We start from the raw sequence: 23,469 nt of genomic DNA, 5'->3' as shown, positions 1-23,469 counted from the left end.
CGCTGCCATGCGGTGCGTGCGACGACACGCGGGTTCTTTATGCTCCGGCGGCTCGGTTACGTTAATTCTCGTAGACGCGGCCGAGTTAGGAAGCCGCCGGCCTCTGGGAAAAAAGAGTGAGAATGAGAGCGTCTGCAAACTCGTACGGCGAGCGGGGATTATTGGAGCGGAATTCATGTAACAATGGCCTGGGCGCCGGCCGCGCCATCTGCTGCACCCGCTGCTGACAATGGAAAGGGGTCTCAGTGGCCCTGAACGGCCCCTGATCACCCGGAGATGGCGAAACGCAATCAAAGTCACTCCCCTCTTACTTCCCCTCTCTCCCCCCTTATTCCCCTCTCTGCCCCCCCTGATGCCCCTCTCTCCCCCCTGATGCCCTCTTTTCTAGGAGGTCGGAATGTTTGCTGGGTATGAGGGGATCGCAGGGTTCTACAGCCCTAAAAGCCCCGATAATGTGTATAGAAACAGCGGGAAACGGTTTTATACGTTGTGTTGGCGGCCCTCGTGGTCTCGCCAGCCGCTTGGACCAGCTGCGTGGCATTGGTGTAAAGGTGCCGCCGTCGGTGGGTGGGGGGCATCTGCCTTGAGGAATGACACGGAGCGCCGCAGCGTATGAGTTTGTTGGGGGGGTTTTCAGCTCCTGGCGCTTTTCCGGTGAAACGTTTTTCCGGCGGGATTCGGAGTCGTGGTGTCAGCGGTCGGCCGGTCGGATGGGGGGCTCCCGGCGGGGAACGTGTCACCGATCACATGATCCACTTTCTGTTTTCATGTTCTGCCGACGCAGCAGGTTTACAGACTGCACGGTGACAGCGGGGATTCTCATCTGCCCCCCGGGGGCATTAAACCCGCAGGAAGGGGAGAGGGAGGGGGGGTCAGAGCACCGAAGGCCAGGCTTCAGAAGAGGACAGACAGACAGACAGACAGACAGACAGACACCGTGCGAAGCACCTGCTGGAACAAAAGGGGCCAAATACCCAGACTATGACCTTAACTCGGGGGGGGGGGATTTATTTTCCACTCCAACTCAGGACGGTTTCTGCCCAAAATCCAGTCGCCGCTTTCAAGCCAACTCAGCAATTCCTGCTTTTCTCTGCTTTACATTAATAATCTTCTTCTTAGCTCCTTGGCAGGGAATGGGTTAAATTAAATCCCAAAGAACAGGCAGGAAAGTAAGCAGAGCAGCGGCCACGGCCCCCCGGGGGGCTTCCGCCTTCAGGACGCGGCGTCTGGAACATACGGAAGGAGCCAAGGAAACGAGAACAAACAGGACTCGGGATTACGGCTTCGGACCCCAAACCGCTCGGGTTTCTTTAGCAACAGCCGGACCCCTTTTACCCCGCAGGTGGTCAGTTCTGTCTCGGCGGCTCCGGCCCCTGCCCAACACACAGACACGGTGCACATAGGGGGATTTGTAGAGGGCTGCTACTACCATCACGCTCAGCCAGAGGAGTATCAAGGAGGAGAGCAGATTCCCCCCAATATTAACGGGGACTTTATATTCTATATATTATATATACCAGCATTTACACACGAATCAGTCACTTGTTGCCATGGTAGTATCCATACCGCCCAAGTGTCCTGATTTAGTTTATCTAGTCTCTCTTAGAACACAAAACCCCTGTGCCACCCCCACGGCCCGTCTTCCCTCCCCTGTGCCCCTCACCTCCCGTGATGCCCCTCTCTCCTCCCCTGTTGCCCCTCTCTCCCCCCTGATGCCCCTTTTTTCTAGGAGGTCAGAATGTTTGTAGGGTATGAGGGTATCGCAGGGTTCTACTGCCCTAGAAGCCCCCGATAATGTGTATAGAAACAGCAAGAAACGGCTTTAAACGGGGTAAATAACCCCATTATTCTTCTAAATAACCCATGATGCCTCTGACCACACCCCCTAAAACAAATTTGCCCCTCTTTGTACACATTAGGGGTGCCCCCGCTCCCATGTCCTCTGGAAAGCAGTGTCTGTCTGCCCTCTTGGACTTTATGGCGATTGAGTGACCGGATTCCTCTGCAGTGAGGCGGAAATAAACTCTCTGTGCTGTTTGTGCAGCGGTGCGGTACAACCAACAATAAGCTCTGTGTGAGTGCGAAGCCAGACGGAGAGGAGGAGAGAGGCACCAGCCCAGGCAATAACCACACCGGCACAGCATGCGCGGCCCGCTCTGTATCGCCATGCGGTGGACCCGTTACCTCTGTTTATACGCAGGGACGGAATAATTTGTTACTGGGTGGGTATCGGGGCATCAGCCATTGCCGCTCCCACGCGGCCTCCTCGTGATGTTCTACTGCTGAGCCCCACAAAATGGCTCTTCGTGTAAGGCGGGTGAGCGGCTTCCTGGGCGTCACAAGGCCTCCGAAAGGGCAGGGCCCAGGGCAGATTTGATAGAAGTGGGGTAAAGAAGCGTGGGCGGGGGATATATGACGCCCGTGAGCAGTAATCACATATATTATAAGCAATAAACACAGATAAAGGATCTATGACGCCCGTGAGCCATCTCTGCCCCCAAGCAGCCTGTCAGAACATGAGGAGCAGCTCCTCGCTGTGAGGCAAACAGGAAGTGCGGTCCGGGGGAGGGGTCTGCCTGCTGCACTCACAGGAATCGGTGCTGGGGAGGACTCCTCTGTCCCAGGCGGGGCTGTGAGCGCCGAGAGCTGGATGTAATATGTGCAGTATGTATGTACAGTATGTAACATGTATGTGCAGTATATACTATCTATGTACAGTATGTAATATGTATGTACAGTATGTGCAGTATATGTACAGTATGTGCAGTATGTAATATGTATGTACAGTGTGCAATATGTGCAGTATGTAATATGTACAGTATGTATATGTATGTACAGTATGTATGTACAGCATTTCACTATGTAATATGCAGTATGTAATATGTATGTACACTATGTAATATGTGCAGTATGTAATATGTATGTGCAGTATGTATGTGCAGCATGTAATATGTATGTACACTATGTAATATGTTCAGTATGTACAGTATGTTTGTGCAGTATGTATGTACAGTATGTAATCTGTATGTGCGGTATGTACAGTATGTAGTATGTATGTGCAGTATGTATGTACAGTATGTAGTATGTATGTGCAGTATGTAGTATGTATGTGCAGTATGTATGTACAGTATGTAGTATGTATGTGCAGTATGTAGTATGTATGTATAGTATGTATGTACAGTTTTTTTCAGGTGATTTTACTGCCGGACGCTACCTCTGGAGTCTCTTGTTGGGAAGACGTAATCTTATTAACAGAGTTAGATGTTGGATCACATGATTTCCCGGCGACCAGACTGCCTGGCAGAGACCGGGTGGATTAGAAGGATGATTTAAGGGGACATAAGAGAAGGGCGTATAGTGTATAGGGGCGCATAGTGTATAGGGGCGCATAGTGTATAGGGGCGCATAGTGTATAGGGGCGCATAGTGTATAGGGGCGCATAGTGTATAGGGGCGTATAGGGGCATTAGTGACAGGAATAGCGAGGGCCTCTCACCATCTCTTTAAAGATCTCCGGTCAGACCTCACCTAGAGTAGTGGGTACAGTGCTGGACATCCCAGCTCCAGAATGATAACCACACGCTGGAGAGTTCAGAGGAGGCCAAGAAATAAAAGGGAAATACCCCAGAAATCCCCCCCCACAGGGGCACGAAACAGCCGAGACGTTACCGACAGATGGTTTCAGTTAGAAATGTCTTTATTGTGTGTGTCGGGGGCGCTTGGGGTCCGACCGGGGTGGGGGGGTTACTTCGGGGTGGGGGTGCTCTTTACTCGGCCGTCACTTCTCCGGCTCTCTCACCAGGGACAGGAGTCTGTCCATTTTTGCCACTTCCACCTCCGGCCCCCGCTGGGTCTCCTGGCCTTTCTTTTCCTGGAATGAGAAGAGAAAAGTCATCAGGACTGGCGCTGAAGGGGTTAATAATAAAATACCCCCCTCGTGGCCCAAACTGCCCCGCACCATATCATAAGGTCGCAGTAGTCGGGCAGTTGCCCCGTGGCAGGTGGTCTGCGCCCCCCCCCAAACTACTCACTGGGACTTATTCACAAAACAGGCAGTTTGGGAAGTCCCCCCCCCCCCCGGTTAGCCCTGTACAATGTATGGGCAAAGTGCTCTGACTGCACTATACATCGTGCAGGGCCAGCTCGGCCCTTATACAGTATGATGCCCGGGGGTAAAATCCCACTCCTGCCACCTGCTCACTACACCGGGTCACACCGGGGGGCAGCATAATATCACCCTCTCTAATGTGGCCCTTCGGCCCCCGCTATCCCTACATATTGGACAGCTCCCTGTATTCGTATTATTTCTGCAGTCCCTGAGATGATTAAAATGGTCAGAGAAGGCGCGCGTTGATCCGCCGCCCGGCTGCTTCAGCAAAATCTTCATTCACAATAAACATTTTCCAGATAAAACCCGTAAATAGAAGGCTTTCAGAGCCCGAGCGGCCCATGCGCGGCCCCCGCCCCCCGCTATTCACACAGGCCAGCGCGTTATCTATTATTTCGCATTCAGAAGGCAGGTGCCGGGGAGAAAAAAGTATTAAAGCAGGCGGCACAATCAGTGGAGATTATTCTGCGCGCTGCCGGGGAGGAAAAACGGCTATTAATGGGAAATAAACGATGTTATTAAACGATAACGTTCATTTTCTGGGTATTTGAGGTCGTTTACTGGGCAGGGAAAATAGAGTGTGAGCTCTGGGACCGAGTGGGCACCCGTTACAGGCGGGGAGGTAAATTCTGACCAGACGGGGCAGTTTGTGGCCCACATAAAAAAACCACCTGCTCCGGGCTGCGGATTTAGTGCAGAGCAGCGGCTCGCGGGTGACAAAGCGTTTGTCGGAAGCGTCTCATCAACAAAGCGCCAAATCTCCTGCGTCTCGCGCACAAAAGGCTTTTATTCAACTATTTATAACGAGCTTCATCCGCCGCCCGGCGGGGGCTTAATGCAACGGCCGAGGGCCATGGGGGGGCCGCGAGCGAATATCTGGTTTATAATCGGGGAATGAATCATGAATGTAAAGCCTTGAAGCCTGACGGGGCAAATCACACTCAGCTCTCCGGGGGTTAATACCATATTTTAGGTTTATTTTCGGGGAGTGAGGTCGATTCTTCATTAACTATTTCTGCGCCAGAACCCGGTGAGCAGCAGGTGCGGCTCCGCCCACTCACTGTCTGCTTATTAATAATTAGAATTATGTTTTGGGGGGGGGGGCATTTCCATGGAAACCGTTTGGCGTGGCAGCACTGGAGTCTTCGGAGGGACTGGCGGGTCGGTGATCGGGAGAGAGGGTTGTACTTCGGCAGAGGGGTAATTACAGGGCACTGCGCATGCGCGGCTTCTCGCTGGGGGCAGATGCTTTGCGCTCTCAGGACTCTGATGATTACTTTTGCCCCCGGCGGGGTTTTAGGCAGAAGGCGAAATCCTAGCAGAGCGTCTCCAGCCCCCGCTAGCCGGGGTCTTTATAATGTTACCCCGCGGCCCCGGGGCAGTTACTCCCGCCCTGCGCTCTCTTCCCGTCTCCGCGCATCACGATCCTGCGCTCTCGCCTGACACTTCACGTTATGCCCAGCGAGCGCTCTCTGGCTGTTACGCCGAGACCGTCCGGATCTGACAGCCTGACAGTAAAATGAAACATGATGGGGATTTGGACGAGGGTCACGTGGCAAGGCAGCCGACAGCCGGGGGTCTCTCCGACGGCAGCCGAGAGCCGGGGGTCTCTCCGATGGCAGCCGACAGCCGGGGGTCTCTCCGACGGCAGCCGACAGCCGGGGGTCTCTCCGACGGCAGCCGAGAGCCGGGGGTCTCTCCGATGGCAGCCGACAGCCGGGGGTCTCTCCGACGGCAGCCGACAGCCGGGGGTCTCTCCGACGGCAGCCGACAGCTGGGGGTCTCTCCGACGGCCTCTCCTGTAACCCTTCTAAGTCTAATGCATTCTATACACTGATCCGTGACCGGCAGTGACCCGGAGGCCCTCTGCATGGTTACACGCGTGTCCCGTGTTATATTGAGCCCGTGTGATGCATGTCGTTCTGAAACATGCAGATGGCAGAAGCCCCTGGAATGATGACCTGCGCGGGGTTAATAGGTAGCCGAGCATCCGCCTCCCAGCCGGATTTGGCCGTATAAAGAAACACTCAATGTCTCTGATCCGCTTTAAATGGCATCAAAGAGCCGCCAGACACCTCCTCTGATCCCATAATCTGATTGGTCGCGCACGTTCCCGCGGCAGATGCCGTCTGCGATGAAGCGGCCGTACGTGGCAGATCCGGGCGACTTACAGGCGCCGCATGCCTATCCTATACGGGGTTAAATCCCCTCACTGTACCAACCTCTACCACTTCTGCCTGGAGGCTGATCCACTTATGCGAGTTTTAGCTCCATGCTGGGAGTCAGGTCAGCGGATGATTCCCCCGTAATGCGGGTCATGGGGAGTATTGCGAGCGGATGTAATGAATGCAGATTCCTGGGCGGAGGGATATAATGGAAACGCGGCCATTGCTGCCCCTTAATACCCGGGGCGGGGGTACAGCGCTGTGTATGTAGAGCATCGGGGGGCACGGAGCGGCCAGCCGGTAAACAATATACAAGAAAAGCAGGAAACGGAATTCCATCAGATTCTGACGATGCCTCGGCTGAGGGTGCTGAGAGTTCCCCGCGCAGGGACTGCCCATGCTGTCAGCGGCCAGCCCGCGCCCGTTGCCCCCCCCCTGGCCGGCGGTGCACTGACCTTTGGCATCTTCCGCAGGTTTGGCGACAGCTTCAGGCTAATGACGTGTCCTCGGTCGTCGCCCACGATGATGATGGGGTGCACGGGGTTAAACGCGATGTGGGTTAACTTGGTCTTTTTCTTGGCCACCACGGCCTGCTGGCAGATCGCCTCGTACTTACTGACGGACAGATCGAACACGTGGACCTGCGGGGACAAGCGGTCAGTGATGCACCCATTGTACAGCGCTACGGAATTTGATGGCGCTATACAAAACAATAAATAATAATAATAATTAATAATAATAAATAATTAATAATAATAAATAAATAATAATAATAATAAATAATAATAATAAATAATAATAATGTGTGAAACGGCAGGTTAACCCTCTCAATGCCGGGAGGAGCAGGGCTGTAAGAGACACCACGGCGGCACCTGTGTTAACTCTTTAATTGCCACAGTCTGGATTGTGTGCAGTCAGATATACATCACGCCTGTAGGTGGTGGCAGGTCAGCGCATGCGCAACGGAAACCCAGTCCCCGCCGGCAGATCGGCCCCCGGCGGCCCCCGTCTAGTCGCCCGTTTCTCCTGCTGTAAAGACTCAAACTTTAATCAGTCGTTGGTCTCGTCTTAAATTCAGGAGCCGTATGTCTATCCCATGCATGTTTAATACCCCTCACTGTATCACCCTCTACCACCTCTGCTGGGAGGCTGCTCCACTTATCCACCACCCCTTCCATCCCATCTCAGCCTGTGACTTTCCGGCGTTAGATTCCGAGGTCACTCAGGAGAGCGCTCGCTGCGTTGTAGACAGAGAGGTGATGAATATTTCATGCGGGTCGGGTGCGCTCGGCTCGCCTGTAAATTATTTAAAAGCCGGGACTTTGTGAACCTTTTCCTTTATATCTAAAATATTATACTGCATACATTATACACGCGTGTGCACACGGTACAGTACAGAGATCTGATGTCACCTGTGTTCAAGCAGAGATTCCAGCTGTGATAAAGCAGGGAGGAAAGCACCAATCGGGACGCTCGGATATCATTAAATCAGAGGAGAATACGAGACGGCCCCAGACTGTGACCCCAGAATCTGCCCCTTAAGCGGGGTAACCGGGAGCGGCGGGCCGAGCCGGTTACGGCATCAGAATGATCTAAAGAGGGGCACAGCTGCATCGCCCCCCCCCCCTTGGCCGGCCCACGCAGGATCCACCGGCCCCCAGCTGCTGCCACCTGCGCTGAGCCACCAGACAGCGATGTGTATGTGGCGCCCTCACCTGGTCAGCGGACGGACACACAAATAACGAGTCCCGAGAAAAAAAACATTTAGGAACCAAATAAAAGGAGACCGATGTGGCGCTATCTGCCTTCCACGCAGCGATAGCAAAGCTCTGGCACCCTCTGGGATTGCCCCGGGGTATATACAGCTTTAACCCCTTTAGTGCCAGGAGTGTGATCCCTGCCTATACGTGCCCTCAATGCATCAGGCATTGGCTTAAACTTCTGCGGCTACCGTCATGAACGGCGACGGGTAAGAGACAGGATTTCACCACAAGTAACTTTTTGGGGGATTCCCCCCCCAATTGCACAAAGTGCCAGCTCTGCCCAGAGGACCAGCTGGGGACGTGCGGCTACTACCTGAACTCCATTATCCTATTGCAGCAAACCAGTCCCAACCACACAGGGGTCACAGCGGCTCCCAGCACTGTAGCCCTAGAAAGGGACCAACGCCCCGTGCACAGGGCCGAAGGAGAGGAGCCGCCAATATTACATGCCGCTCGGGATAGTGAGGCAGCCCATTGGCTAAATAAACTTCTCCACGCCCCCGAGGAACCACCAGGAAGGACAACATATGTGGGGCGGGAAAGAGACAGAGAGCGGTAAAGGGAGAGGCCATGGAAAGAAAGAGACATGGAAAGGCGTGTGAAGGGGCAGCACGTGGCAAGCGCGTGGAGCCGATGTTTAGGGGCCCCAAATAACCGCGAACGAGAGAGAAAGCTCTCCGTCCGGATCTTTCAGTTACAGTAAAATCTCCGGCCGGATTAAATGAACCCCTCGGGGGGCAGAATGTTTGTGGCCGCGGGGCTTTAATAATCCCGGCCCCGACGCCCCTCCCCCGGCTCATTAGTCGTCACCATCCGTGGAAAACATTAAATTATGGAAATGCGATTGGACTCGACCCGCGGCAGCAGAGCTCACAATCCGAAAAGAACAAAAGGGACGCAATGTGCGAGAGGCCGGGGGACCGGGCAACAACCGGCCCGTGGCTCAAACCGCCAGTCACAGCACACGAGAGAGACGGGGGAGGGGGAGACGGAGAGAGAGAGGGGGACGGGGGCAGCACAAATGATATTATACATGGAGAGGTCCGGGTAGAGACCGCACCGCGCGCCATCACTTCACCTACCTTCCCATCTGTGGTAACGGCGGCAAAAACGGTGGAGGAGTAAGGAGCCCAAACCACGTCGCCCACCGCAGCGTTCAGATCAAATACAAACACCGGAGACCTGGGGGCGAGATCATAAAGGGTTAAACCCAACACGATACCTGACACCGGCCCCTGTATAATGTATAGATAAATCAGCGAGCCGGCCCCCGTATAATGTATAGATAAATCAGCGAGCCGGCCCCCGTATAATGATGTCATACTTCACATTGTGCTCCCAGATCTTGACCGTCCAATCAGAGCTGCAGGTGATGAAGACCTTGGGGTGGAAGGGGTTCCAGCGCACGGAGTCCACGGACAGGCTGTGAGCGTGGAACGTGTCGAGGAAGCGGCTGGAATACGCTTTAGAGCACTGAGGAGACACGCAGACGTTAGAGAGACCAAACCCCGCCTGTCCGGCCCCGGCCCCCGCGCCTGGGGGGTTCTGCAGCTACTAGTGACCCCTCGGGGCGCATCGTACGGCGTGAGGAGCTCGGGCTGCCCAAAGAGCTTACAATCTACCAGGACAGACTGGACTTTCGTCTCACGCGCCCCACAAAGTGATATCACGACGGAGGGGCTTCTATTCACCCCAAAGGGGGCAGTTATCTGCGGTTACACGCAGCCAGGAGACACGCGTGGCATCACCTTGTGAACCTTTCCCTCCTCCGTTCCCACGAGGAATAAATAATCAATCTGTCCGTGGAAATCAAACGACGTCCCGCAGCCTGTGGGGAGAGAACACGGAGCGTCACGGGGCGAGAACACGGAGCGACACGGGGCGAGAACACGGAGCGACACGGGGCGAGAACACGGAGCGAGAACACGGAGCGACACGGGGCGAGAACACGGAGCGACACGGGGTGAGAACACGGAGCGACACGGGGCGAGAACACGGAGCGAGAACACGGAGCGACACGGGGCGAGAACACGGAGCGACACGGGGCGAGAACACGGAGCGACACGGGGCGAGAACACGGAGCGACACGGGGCGAGAACACGGAGCGACACGGGGCGAGAACACGGAGCGACACGGGGCGAGAACACGGAGCGACACGGGGCGAGAACACGGAGCGACAAGGGGCGAGAACACGGGGCGAGAACACGGAGCGACACGGGGCGAGAACACGGAGCGACAAAGGGCGAGAACACGGGGCGAGAACACGGAGCGACACGGGGCGAGAACACGGGGCGAGAACACGGAGCGACACGGGGCGAGAACACGGAGCGACACGGGGCGAGAACACGGAGCGACACGGGGCGAGAACACGGAGCGACACGGGGCGAGAACACGGAGCGACACGGGGCGAGAACACGGAGCGACACGGGGCGAGAACACGGAGCGACACGGGGCGAGAACACGGAGCGACACGGGGCGAGAACACGGAGCGGCAAGGGGCGAGAACACGGGGCGAGAACACGGAGCGACACGGGGCGAGAACACGGAGCGACAAAGGGCGAGAACACGGAGCGACAAAGGGCGAGAACACGGGGCGAGAACACGGAGCGACACGGGGCGAGAACACGGGGCGAGAACACGGAGCGACACGGGGCGCGAACACGGAGCGACAAAGGGCGAGAACACGGAGCGACAAAGGGCGAGAACACGGGGCGAGAACACGGAGCGACACGGGGCGAGAACACGGGGCGAGAACACGGAGCGACACGGGGCGCGAACACGGAGCGACACGGGGCGAGAACACGGAGCGACACGGGGTGAGAACACAGAGCGACACGGGGCGAGAACACGGAGCGAGAACACGGAGCGACACGGGGCGAGAACACGGAGCGACACGGGGCGAGAACACGGAGCGACACGGGGCGAGAACACGGAGCGACACGGGGCGAGAACACGGAGCGACAAGGGGCGAGAACACGGGGCGAGAACACGGAGCGACACGGGGCGAGAACACGGAGCGACAAAGGGCGAGAACACGGGGCGAGAACACGGAGCGACACGGGGCGAGAACACGGGGCGAGAACACGGAGCGACACGGGGCGAGAACACGGAGCGACACGGGGCGAGAACACGGAGCGACACGGGGCGAGAACACGGAGCGACACGGGGCGAGAACTCGGAGCGACACGGGGCGAGAACACGGAGCGACAAGGGGCGAGAACACGGGGCGAGAACACGGAGCGACACGGGGCGAGAACACGGAGCGACAAAGGGCGAGAACACGGAGCGACAAAGGGCGAGAACACGGAGCGACAAAGGGCGAGAACACGGGGCGAGAACACGGAGCGACACGGGGCGAGAACACGGGGCGAGAACACGGAGCGACACGGGTCGAGAACACGGAGCGACACGGGGCGAGAACACCGAGCGACATGGGGCGAGAACACGGAGCGAGAACACAGAGCGACACGGGGCGAGAACACAGAGCGACACGGGGCGAGAACACAGAGCGACACGGGGCGAGAACACAGAGCGACACGGGGCGACACGGGGCGAGAACACGGAGCGACACGGGGCGAGAACACGGAGCGACACGGGGCGAGAACACGGAGCGACAAGGGGTGAGAACAAGGGGCGAGAACACGGGGCGAGAACACGGAGCGACACGGGGCGAGAACACGGAGCGACAAAGGACGAGAACACGGAGCGACACGGGGCGAGAAAACGGAGCGACGCGGGGCGAGGACACGGAGCGACGCGGGGCGAGGACACGGAGCGACGCGGGGCGAGCAGAACACGGAGCGACGCGGGGAGAGCAGAACACGGAGCGACGCGGGGAGAGCAGAACACGGAGCGACGCGGGGAGAGCAGAACACGGAGCGACGCGGGGAGAGCAGAACACGGAGCGACGCGGGGCGAGGACACGGAGCGACGCGGGGCGAGCAGAACACGGAGCGACGCGGGGCGAGGACACGGAGCGACGCGGGGCGAGCAGAACACGGAGCGACGCGGGGAGAGCAGAACACGGAGCGACGCGGGGAGAGCAGAACACGGAGCGACGCGGGGAGAGCAGAACACGGAGCGACACGGGGAGAGAACACGCAGGGTGACGCAGGGAGACATGGGGTCCACGTACCGTTTGCCTGCAGCGGGTATCCCTCGGCTCCGTGTCCCGGAGACCCCTCTGCGCTCAGCCTGATGACGTCGGCGTGGACGAGCTCGTTCTGCGGGGAGAGCGGGGCCCTTATATGTGAGATCAGACTAACGGGGTACACACAGGAAGGGGCCACGCGTGCCGGGGTAGGAGCCGCTCACCTTCACTAAGGTCCAGGACACGACGCGGCCGTCCGAGGACACGGAGAAGAAGTTGAGGTTCTTGTCGCCGTCGTCTTTCTGCCATCTCACCTGAAACACATACCGCGAGATCCATAACCCGGCCCCCGAGCGGCCCCGAGCCCCCAACTTACAGCACGGCCGGCCCCACAGATACATCAGCTTCCCGAACTGTGGCCCCCCCAGCGGTCTCATAACACCGGCCCCTCTGGACAGTGCACGGAAACGTGGGACAGAGTCACTAAGCTGATGTGTAACGAGGTCACGTCAGCCACACGAGGCTCCAGGTCACAAAATAAAGGTTTTTGGAGCCGAGGTTTCGGCGTTTCTCGCAGACGGGAAATATTTTTCCGCCCCGGGGCCATTGCGGACGTTATTCGGGTTACAGGGTTATTCGACCCCGCAAGGCGCAGCGGATTCGCTGTCTGAGCCGCGCATGCAGAGCCCAGGCCCATCATGGGAGCTAAACGTATCTATACACATTCATTAACAACAGCGGATACGTAAGGTACTGGGGAGGAATAACTCTGCTGATCCTGTTGTAAAGTCGCTGAATCCAGGACTTTTATATCACAGAGGATTAGAAGCCTCGACGCTCCCAGCACTGCTGGAAAGGAATAGAAAGAGAGAGAGAAGAGAGAAAAAGATGGGAGAGAGAGGAATGAGGGAGGAGAGAGAGAGAGACTGAGAAGAGAGAGAGGGGAGAGAGAGGAATGAGGGAGGAGAGGAGAGAGAGAGAGAGAAGGGAGGAGAGTGAGGGAGAGGAGAGAGGAGAGAGAGGGAGAGGGAGAGGGGAGAGAGGGAGAGGGGAGGAGAGAGAGAGAGAGAAGGGAGGAGAGAGAGAGCTGAAAGTGTTTGTGAGAAGGAAATTTGTAGAAGGCAAACGTGTGTGTAAGGGTGAGCATGAATGTATATGTGTATATAATGTGTATATGTGTCACGGCTCCTGCACTGAACACGTACTGCGTGGCCAGTCTCCCTGCACATACCACACATTACACGGCACGCGATGCAGGGGCCGACGGCCCGGGGCCCCGACACACACGCCGTCCCTGACTACAGATTTTGGATTGCGTGACGTCCGGCGCATTCATCTGCGACACTTACCTCTCCTCCCCAGCCAGGATCCATGTAATACGTGTATGCGTGTTACATGTATGTGCACCGAGCCCCCCCAGAGTGATGTCACACGCATCGACGGACTGACCTGCCACACCGGGTCCGTGTGTTTGCCGGACTTGGCGGAGCTCGTGAAGCTTGGCTGGGCTGCGGCCGCTTTGAGGTTGTAGATGGCCACGTTGCCGTCATAGAAGCCCACGGCCACCAGGTAGGGATGCTCTGCGTGGACGTCCAGACACATGATCCCGCTGTCCGTGTCGAAGGCGTGCTCGGGGAACGACGGGTTCTTCAGGCTGTAGAGGAGAAGCATCCCCCGGCCCTGCTTCACAAAGTCATCTGCGGGAAAGGAGCGGCAGATCACGGGCAAGCGAGGGCAGGCGGTGCGGCACCCGGGGGCACGGCGGGCGCAGGCAGATATTACCCCCCCCCATACGCCCGGCGCAGGTCTCTGCCGCTTATTACATTAATAAAGGGGGCAACGCCCAGCGAATGACCAACGTTTCCACATACTTTGCAGACAGATAGTATACCCCGCGAGAGAGGGCGGTATACTCCGCGGGGGAGGGCGGTATACTCCGCGGGGGAGGGCGGTATACTCGGCGGGGGAGGGCGGTATACTCCGCGGGGGAGGGCGGTATACTCGGCGAGAGAGGGCGGTATACTCCGCGGGGGAGGGCGGTATACTCCGCGGGGGAGGGCGGTATACTCGGCGAGAGAGGGCGGTATACTTATTATTAACGTGCCCGATATATATTCCTGTAAAATGTATAGGGAGCCCAGAGGGGCCGCTGGGACACGCCAGAGGAATCTCTATTCATATTGGGGACACAAAATAAATAAATAAAACATTTTTAAAAAAAAACCTGGTCCTGAAAGGGTTAAAGAATAGACCACGCCCCCCGGACGATTAGCGCTGGATATATGCACATATGAACCATAACCTCCCCAACAGCGACACCTAGTGGCAAACCCGAGGAGTGCAACTCCTAACACTGCCGCTGCGCTGGGGGGACGGCATGAAGGGTCCGGAGACCCCGGCTCTGCATCTCCTCTTTAACCCCTTGTTTCTCTAAGTCGAGTTGTTATGTTATATGCTACCTGTACTGTCCTGTCTACCCGTTGTACAGGGCTCCGGAATACGACGGCGCTATATAAAACAATAAATAATAATAATGTTTTGGATATATGTGGATTAAGGATTAAGCCGTGACTATCACGATGTGTATTTACGAGCCGATTATAACTCCGCGGAGCCGTCGCTCCTATAATTACTGAAACTTACAGGAACCGAGGCCGACGGCAAACAGATCCTTGTACTTCGGGCTCCTAAAAAAAAGAAATAAATACGATGAATAATTAATGTGCAGAACACGGCGAAAATTACAGCGATTATTAGTGATAAGAATTCCCCATTATCAGCAGGGATCTAAGATACAGCAATCGTATGACTACTCCCATCACCTCGAGACCCCAATCCCCGGCCGCATATACGCCTCGCTGTGTGAAACCTGAGAAACCCAACCAGCTACTTCCAGCTGCGTGCGGCGACACCAGCGGCCAGGAGATAAAAGCGGCCGTTATATTTACAGGAGATATTCACCCTACAGATACCTCCGATCCCCTTCAAAATACCCCAAGGACAACCAAGGGGGCAGTTCACCTTCCTTTTACATGCACGGCTCTGGAACAGCTTCCCTCCTATCAGGGCAACAAAGGACAGCTCGATGGAAACTAAAAATGTGGCTCTTTCAGGGGTTTTCCAGCCGTCGACCCTCCTCTGGCCTCTGCTGGTGAGTGGGGGTATTACACATGCCGTGTTACTGTACCCTGATCTCAGTAACTGCCCTCTGCTGGTGAGTGGGGTATTACACATGCCGTGTTACTGTACCCTGATCTCAATCAGAGAGAGCGTAGGGCTCTCTCTGATTGAGATCAGGGTATCATGTGTAATACCCCACTCACCAGCAGAGGGCAGTTATTGAGAACAGGGTACAGTAACACGGCATGTGTAATACCCCCACTCACCAGCAGAGGGCAGTTATTGAGATCAGGGTACAGTAACACGGCATGTGTAATACCCCACTCACCAGCAGAGGGCAGTTATTGAGATCAGGGTACAGTAACACGGCATGTGTAATACCCCACTCACCAGCAGAGGGCAGTTATTGAGATCAGGGTACAGTAACACGGCATGTGTAATACCCCACTCACCAGCAGAGGGCAGTTATTGAGATCAGGGTACAGTAACACGGCATGTGTAATACCCCACTCACCAGCAGAGGGCAGTTACTGAGATCAGGGTACAGTAACACGGCATGTGTAATACCCCCACTCACCAGCAGAGGGCAGTTATTGAGATCAGGGTACAGTAACACGGCATGTGTAATACCCCACTCACCAGCAGAGGGCAGTTACTGAGATCAGGGTACAGTAACACGGCATGCGTAATACCCCACTCACCAGCAGAGGGCAGTTATTGAGATCAGGGTACAGTAACACGGCATGTGTAATACCCCACTCACCAGCAGAGGGCAGTTACTGAGATCAGGGTACAGTAACACCGCATGTGTAATACCCCACTCACCAGCAGAGGGCAGTCACTGCCAGCCGCTTCGCCTTCTCGTACTGGAACTTCCAGAGGGGCAGTAACGTTCCGTCATGATCTCTGAACTCATCCGAAACGTCTTCAAAATACTTAAAGTCTAAAGAACGGAGGAGAAAACGAGACAAGGAATACTGTAACGCCGGGTATAATCGGGTTATCTCACAGAAGTAGTTGGTTCATGGAGTAGTCACCTGGCAGGAGTGATAGGGAATAGGATAGACTCATTCCTCCCTCTCCTAACCCTAACATTGTTATGGCCTCTGCTGATGCTCCGTAAATAGAAAAGCAATATAAATTGCCTCGTTTTGCGTACCTTGTGTGATGTCATCAAACGTGTTTTGATTCACCATCCTCTCCATAATCTTACTTGATTTTGCCACCTTGCTGATGTCATCGCTCTGAACGGAAAAGAGATAAAGAGCGCTTTACTGACCAATATCGTTACTGGGCTAGTCATAAAAAATAAAATATATTAATATAATAATAAAATATATTCATATAATAATAATAATATAATAACAGAAAAATCAGATAATAGAATATAATAAGATATATTTATATAATGATAAAATAATAATAACATATAATAAATAATATAACATATTTATAGAATAATAAAATATAATAGAATGATAATAAAATATATTAATATTAGCAGCGATCCTTAATATCTTTACTGGATACATAAAGCAGCCGCGACATCTGATCTGAGCCGTATTCCCACTCACTGTGCGCTGCTTTATGAATACGTGGACCTGCACTTCTGCCCCTTGCAGTTTTGTGGTTAAACTGCCCCCTACCAGCCCCTGCATTATTCAGCCCCCACCTGAGACTCGGTTGTGGGCAGTCTCCGTCTGGAAGGGGTATCCTCATCCTTTTTGGGGGCCGGCGCCTTCTGCTTCTCCTTGAGTTTTTCCTGTTTGTGCAGCTCCTCGGCGTACGCATCATAGATCTCCCACTGCGAAGAAACCGAAGCTTCAGGAGAACAGCCGGTGGGGATGGGGGTAAAAGGGGGAGCTCATATAGGAGAGTGGGGGTATAAATAGATGGGGTAAAAGGGGGAGCTCATATAGGAGAGTGGGGGTATAAATAGATGGGGTAAAAGGGGGAGCTGATACAGGAGAGTGGGGGTAAAAATGGATGGGGGTAAAAGGGGGAGCTGATATAGGAGAGTGGGGTATAAATGGATGGGGTAAAGGGAGAGCTGATATAAGAGAGTGGGGGCATTAATCTCAGGTAGCCACGACTCAATTCAACTGCTGGCAACTAAGTATTTGTGCTGCTTTATACTGGGTCCCCCCTGGCCCCTAGTAAATCTTGGGCCCTGGGCGAAGGGCCCGGTACCTGGAATATGCAGGGGTAACGGGGCAGTTAATGGAGGAAGGTGTGTGGTCGTTGTGGGAATTACCTGGTTGGCAGTGGCTGAAAAGGTTTCCCGAGGCGGAGGTTCTGTCTGCGAAGCTCTTTCCTAGAACAGAAATGAGACTGCTGAGTCCTTGACCTGCCCCGGCTCTGGGTGGTTGGCACAGGGGCAGGACACACTTACCCTCAGGGGGTTGTTAAATGTCTGGGAGGCGCGTTCACTGAAGTTAAACTGGTTGGTGAGTTTCCGTTCCTTTTTGTGCCTCTGCGTCTCCTCGCCTTCTGCTCCTCCATCGCCGGCCGCCTGCGGGGAACGCACTCGGATTAGAGCTCAATCCGCAGCGATCAGACACACGGGATGCAGCCCTGCAACCCCAGCCCCCCAGCTGCAGATGGGGTCCTCGACTCTCGGGTTTATACGTAAATGAGGTGAGGTCTGAGCCTCACAGTGACCCCGGAAACCTCTCTCGAGACCCCCATTTGGATCAGTACCGGAGACTCTGGTTTCCCTTCGGAGTCCTTCTCTGCTGGTTCCGCTGCCGCTGCTTCACTTGGTGTTGACTCTAAAGAAAAGAACAAAACACGGCTTTATACCCGTCTATCCCGCAGAACGCAGACCAAGAAGCATCAGACCGGGGGCCGGCCACCTGACGCCACCATATCTGTTCATTTATCTGCGTGGAGCCAGACCATCGCACACCCACCTTCTGTAACGCCCATGCGCGCTCTCTGCCGGCGAGCTTCGTCTGAATCTTTGTGCAGCATGTTCCCGTCTAAAGAGAAGTGTACGGCCAGCTGATCCACCGCGCTCACCGGCTTGTACACCCGCTCCTGCGCGACAAACACCGGAGACTCGTACAACATACATAAAACATATATATCATACACATTAATATATCATACACACACCATACACATATACATCATACACACACACATATAAATATATCATACACCTTATACACACATATATCATACACCTTATACACATATATATCATACACCTTATACACATATATATCATACACCTTATACACACATCCATCATACACACACATATATCATACACATTATACACATACATATATCATACATCATACACCTTATACACACATCCATCATACACACATATATCATACACCTTATACACACATATATCATACACCTTATACACATATATATCATACACCTTATACACATATATATCATACACCTTATACACATATATATCATACACCTTATACACATATATATCATACACCTTATACACACATATATCATACACCTTATACACATATATATCATACACCTTATACACATATATATCACACACATTATACACACATCCATCATACACACATATATCACACACATTATACACATAAGTATACACTTCTAGTGTTAGATTCTGGTCTCTTGTAACTTTTCTCCTCCTTTGCAATAAACTTCCCTCCCGTCCTCTGTTTAATTTAAATGTCTCTTCTACGCCCCCCCTCTGTCTCTTCTACCCCCCCCCCGCCCCGTCTCTTCTACCCCCCCTCTGTCTCCTCTCTCCTCTGAGCCGGAGATTGAGATCTCTCTTTCCTGATCATTTTTACCCCACAAAGTGCTCCCCATTTTAATCGGTCTCCTCTGAAGTCTCCAGAACTGTCTCCACTACTCTAGGCAAGGTCTGACCAGAACCCTCAGATTAAATGGTGATATGTAGGCCCATCTCGTATGGTTTTGCTCCATTTGGGCTCTTATTTGGGGGGCTCCGGTGGTCCTTTGCCCCGGGCGGGTAGTTATCTCGGCAGGGTCACTCACTTTAAAGCTGTATCTGACGATGTTCTGCGGCGCGTGAGGGTTGTTGGCCGTCAGGATGCGAGTGAATTCTTCTTTCAGCTCCTTTGGGGGGGGGGGGAATAATCAACAAGGGAAATAAGAAAAAGTTCCAGACGCGCAGATCACGCCAGACACACTGATTGGAGACGGCTGTTACCCCGAGACAGCCCACGCGGGGGGCAGACGCAGAGGGCCGAGACAGGGCCGAGGACGACAAGGCTGCCTATGGGGCATTGAGTTCTTGTTCGAGACGGGGTGCTTTCCGGGGGTGCTACTCAGGTGACACAAATATAATTCTGTGCATGGTCCAGACGCACAACTTGTGTTTAGTGAATAAAGCCCAGTGGGTTAAAGCACTACATAAAGCGGGGGGGGGGTCACACTCACGGCTTCAGTCAGCTGCAGCTGGTCGGGCGGCTTGGTCAGCGCCCTGGGCTGGGAGTATTCATCGGCTCCGTCCCCCATCTCTGTCGCGTCATCTTCTTCCTGACCGAGAGACGACATCCATAAAGAGACAATTCACAAACCCTGACGGCCCCCGCTGCTGCCGCACAAAAGGGGGCGACGCCATTAATACGGCAGCAAACCCCATTTACCCCAAAAGGTCTCATTATCGAGAGCCCAAAAGCATTACGGCCCGATGGTCTCAGCAGGATCCCTCCGCTACATAGTCCATGAGACAAACCTCAGGGGTGACAGGTGACCCCGTCTGACGTCACAGAGACGCCCTCGCGGGTGGAAGTCACTGGGACCCGCGCATGGACCAGTCTCGGGCGCTGAGTTTGGGGACGGGTGTCTCTTTGGAGATGCTCTGGGTTGAGAAGAACGCGAGTCTTGGGACGCTTTGCCTGCTACGAGACCCCTCTATGAAAGCCCGCAGTGCTGAAAGCCCGCAGTGCCCCCCCCCTGGTGGGCAGACGTTTAACTTACCCTCTTCTTTGCCACTTGCTTTGGCGGTTTGGGGGCAATCGACTTCTGTGTCTGGACGGGCGCAGCCGCGATACTCTGCAAGGGAACAAAATTCAGTGTTTATTGCCCCACGGGCTGTGGACGGGGCCGACAGGGGGCACGGGGGCCACGGGGGCCGACAGGGGGCACGGGGGCCACGGGGGCCGTCAGGGGGCACGGGGGCCGTCAGGGGGCACGGGGGCCGTCAGGGGGCACGGGGGCCGACAGGGGCCCAGTAAGAAGGGTGGAGAGTAAAGGATCTCTAAGCGTCCTGTGAACCCTACCTGTTTCGGCTTGGTGGGCACCGTCCGGGTTGGCATGGTTCCTGGTTAGGGTTGGAAGGTCTTCTTCAGTGAATCTGGATCAGAGGAGGCAATTAGTCTGTAACAAGAAGAGAGGTCTCTGCGTGCGGCTAAACCCCGGCCGCGCATGGTCATATGCATAAACTACTCCTTTAGCAGCAAAACAGACCCCAAACTAAAGCAAATGTTCCGAGTCCAGGCGGAGCTCCGATGGCGCCCGGGAATCCGTTAACCGGACAGCGACCGCACAACCGCCAACCGGCCCGCGTGCCGGGGGATCAGAGCTCCCAACCCAACTCATTAATATTAATACCCAGCAGTTAACGCACAGTAACTCTGCTTAATCGATACAGCTTGCCGGGCCAGAGAGGGGCGCTACTACTTTAGTGTGATTAGAGGCGTGGCTGGGGTGGGGGTTTCTGTGTTACTAAGTGGGGTATATATTAGAAGAATAATGTATTTATTTACCCCGTTTAATTGAATAAGCCATTTCCTGCTGTTTCTATACACATTATTGGGGCAATTCCTGGTGCCCTTTTCCACACACCCTAAAACAAAAGTGCCCCTCTGTGGCCATTTCCCGGGTGGAGAGGGGGCAGCTCAGGGAAGGATCATGCTGGTGAGGCAATAGAACTGGTGTCAAACTGGGGGTAACTACAGAACATTACCAGATACCCCAGTGACAACTGCCCCATAACCCAGTAACAAAGCCTAAAAACCCGGGAGCGCAGCCAGATACCCCCGGGAGAGCAGACAGATACCCCCGGGAGCGCAGCCAGATACCCCCGGGAGCGCAGACAGACACCCCCGGGAGAAAGTCCGGAGAAACTGCCCCCCGCCCATGAATTTCTCCGTGGCTCTATAAATAAATCGCATTTTTCCCGGACCGGGGTATATAGAAAGATATACTTACCCGAACCGTACACGCTGCCGCTGGACCGGAAGTTGATGTTTGTTGCCATGGCAGCTAGGTCCGCGACCAGTTTGTTGTCGAGAAAAGAGGGAGGGGCATTTAGTCGTGTTTCTGTCACCATTGGGTTTCTGAGCGCCCTATTGGGCGGCGATCGGTTCCCATGGATACACAGAATGCGTTGAGTAGAGAGTGAGAAAAAGTGCGCATGCGCAAGATGCGAGGCAGTAGGTTATATGCTATTAATACCGAGTGCACTCAGCGAGCTGTGTCCGCTATTAATACCGAGTGCACTCAGCGAGCGGTGTCCGCTATTAATACCGAGTGCACTCAGCGAGCGGTGTCCGCTATTAATACTGAGTGCACTCAGCGAGCGGTGTCCGCTATTAATACTGAGTGCAAAGAGCTTCCAACATCAGGAAAACAGTATCAATTAGTAACAGTCAGTGAGCGCCATTTGATATGAGGCAGGCAGTGAGTGTCACTCGGTATCAGGCAATGAGCGCCATTTGATTTTTCTGTAAAATGAAGCAAACGCAAGTTACGCAACACAAGTGCTGGTGGGATGGAGGGGGTAGGAGGGGGGTAGGAGGGGGGAGCGAAGGGGGTGTACTGAGGGGTGTTATTAAACACTAATCTTCACCTACCAGACAAGCCAGAGTTTTTCCCTCGGAGATCTTGTGCCGCCGGCACTGCAGGGGATTCTGGGTAGGAGCGCAAACACGGTTAACAGTGATCGCTTTATGCAGCGACCCCTTGGAGGACAATTACCATACCTGCCGACTTTTACCCCCAGGGAATCGGGATGCCAGGGCAGAGTTTGGGAGGTAGAGTGTCATTCAGGCTGACAGCGTTACTGTGTTCTGTGACTGTCCCTCACAAAGCGCTCCCTCCACAGCCTGCGCGGTGGAACGTAAAGGAGAAGGAAGCGGAAGGTATTTGTATTTTGTGTATGTTAGGGTAAGAGTGTCTAAGGGCAAGTGAGCGTTCAGCTGCAAGGGCAAGTGTGCATGTATGTGTATATATGTGTATGGGCAGGTGTGTGTATCTGTGTGTGTATGGGCAGTGTATGTGTATATGTGTGTATGGGCAGTGTATGTGTATATGTGTGTATGGGCAGTGTATGTGTATATGTGTGTGTAAGGGCAGTGTGTGTGTGTAAGGGTAGTGTTTGTGTAAATGTGTATGTATGGGCAGGTGTGTGTATGTGTGTAAGGGCAGTGTATGTGTATACGTGTGTGTATGTGTGGAAGGGCACTGTATGTGTATATGTGTGTGTGTAAGGGCAGTGTTTGTGTATATGTGTGTATTGTGACAGTCTATCCTTATTATCGACTATTACTGTTTTGAGACTACAGGGTAGGTTCTGTGTAACACGCGTGTAACCCGGGGGGCACTATTTAGTATTGTTTTAAATTAAGAAAGTTGATTTGTCCTTCAGCAACTGTGAAAATATCAGACAATAAACCATGTCTGTGCCTATCCTTGTGTGATGAGTGTTACTGTGTGAGGCTATGTGTGACTGAGTGTGACTGTGTCACTCGGTATTAGACAGTCACTCGGTATAGGGCAGCAAGTGTCACTCGTTATAGGGCAGCTCGTGTCACTCAGTATTAGACAGTCACTCGATATAGGGCAGCGAGTGTCACTCGGTATTAGACAGTCACTCGGTATAGGGCAGCAAGTGTCACTCGTTATAGGACAGCGAGTGTCACTCAATATTAGACAGTCACTTGGTATAGGGCAGCTCGTGTCACTCGGTATTAGACAGTCACTCGATATAGGGCAGCGAGTGTCACTCGGTATTAGACAGTCACTCGGTATAGGGCAGTGAGTGTCAATCGGTATTAGACAGTCACTCAGTATAGAGCAGCAAGTGCCACTCGGTATAGGGCAGCGAGTGTCGCTCTATCTTAAACAGTAACTCGGTATAGGGCAGCAAGTGTCACTCAATATTAGACAGTCACATGGTATAGGGCATTGAGTGTCACTCGGTATTAGACAGTCACTCGGTATAGGGCAATGAGTGTCA

General features: G+C 54.1%; 1 protein-coding gene across 1 annotated transcript; it reads right to left on the bottom strand.

Moving 5' to 3' along the window:
- Positions 1-3,777: 3,777 nt before the first annotated feature.
- On the bottom strand, positions 3,778-19,781 carry LOC149274941 (dynein axonemal intermediate chain 1-like). Its single transcript, XM_089505069.1, has 18 exons — positions 19,665-19,781; positions 19,260-19,340; positions 18,158-18,284; positions 17,901-18,016; positions 17,638-17,757; positions 17,500-17,559; positions 16,918-17,049; positions 16,405-16,489; positions 16,071-16,188; positions 14,769-14,812; positions 13,575-13,822; positions 12,350-12,439; positions 12,171-12,258; positions 9,784-9,863; positions 9,360-9,508; positions 9,118-9,217; positions 6,728-6,913; positions 3,778-3,870 (listed from the first exon to the last, which is right to left on the bottom strand). Exons 1-18 carry the CDS (start codon positions 19,779-19,781, stop codon positions 3,778-3,780), a joined length of 2,034 nt encoding a protein of 677 aa, XP_089361195.1.
- Between the last annotated feature and the right edge of the window lie 3,688 nt (positions 19,782-23,469).

This window comes from Sceloporus occidentalis, unplaced genomic scaffold (genome assembly GCF_023333645.1).
Source record: "Sceloporus occidentalis isolate IW3139 unplaced genomic scaffold, rSceOcc1.0.p SCAF_308, whole genome shotgun sequence".
NCBI lineage: Eukaryota > Metazoa > Chordata > Lepidosauria > Squamata > Phrynosomatidae > Sceloporus > Sceloporus occidentalis.
The sequence above is the reverse complement of the archived record's forward strand: the minus strand, read 5'-3'. Positions and strand labels throughout refer to the sequence as shown.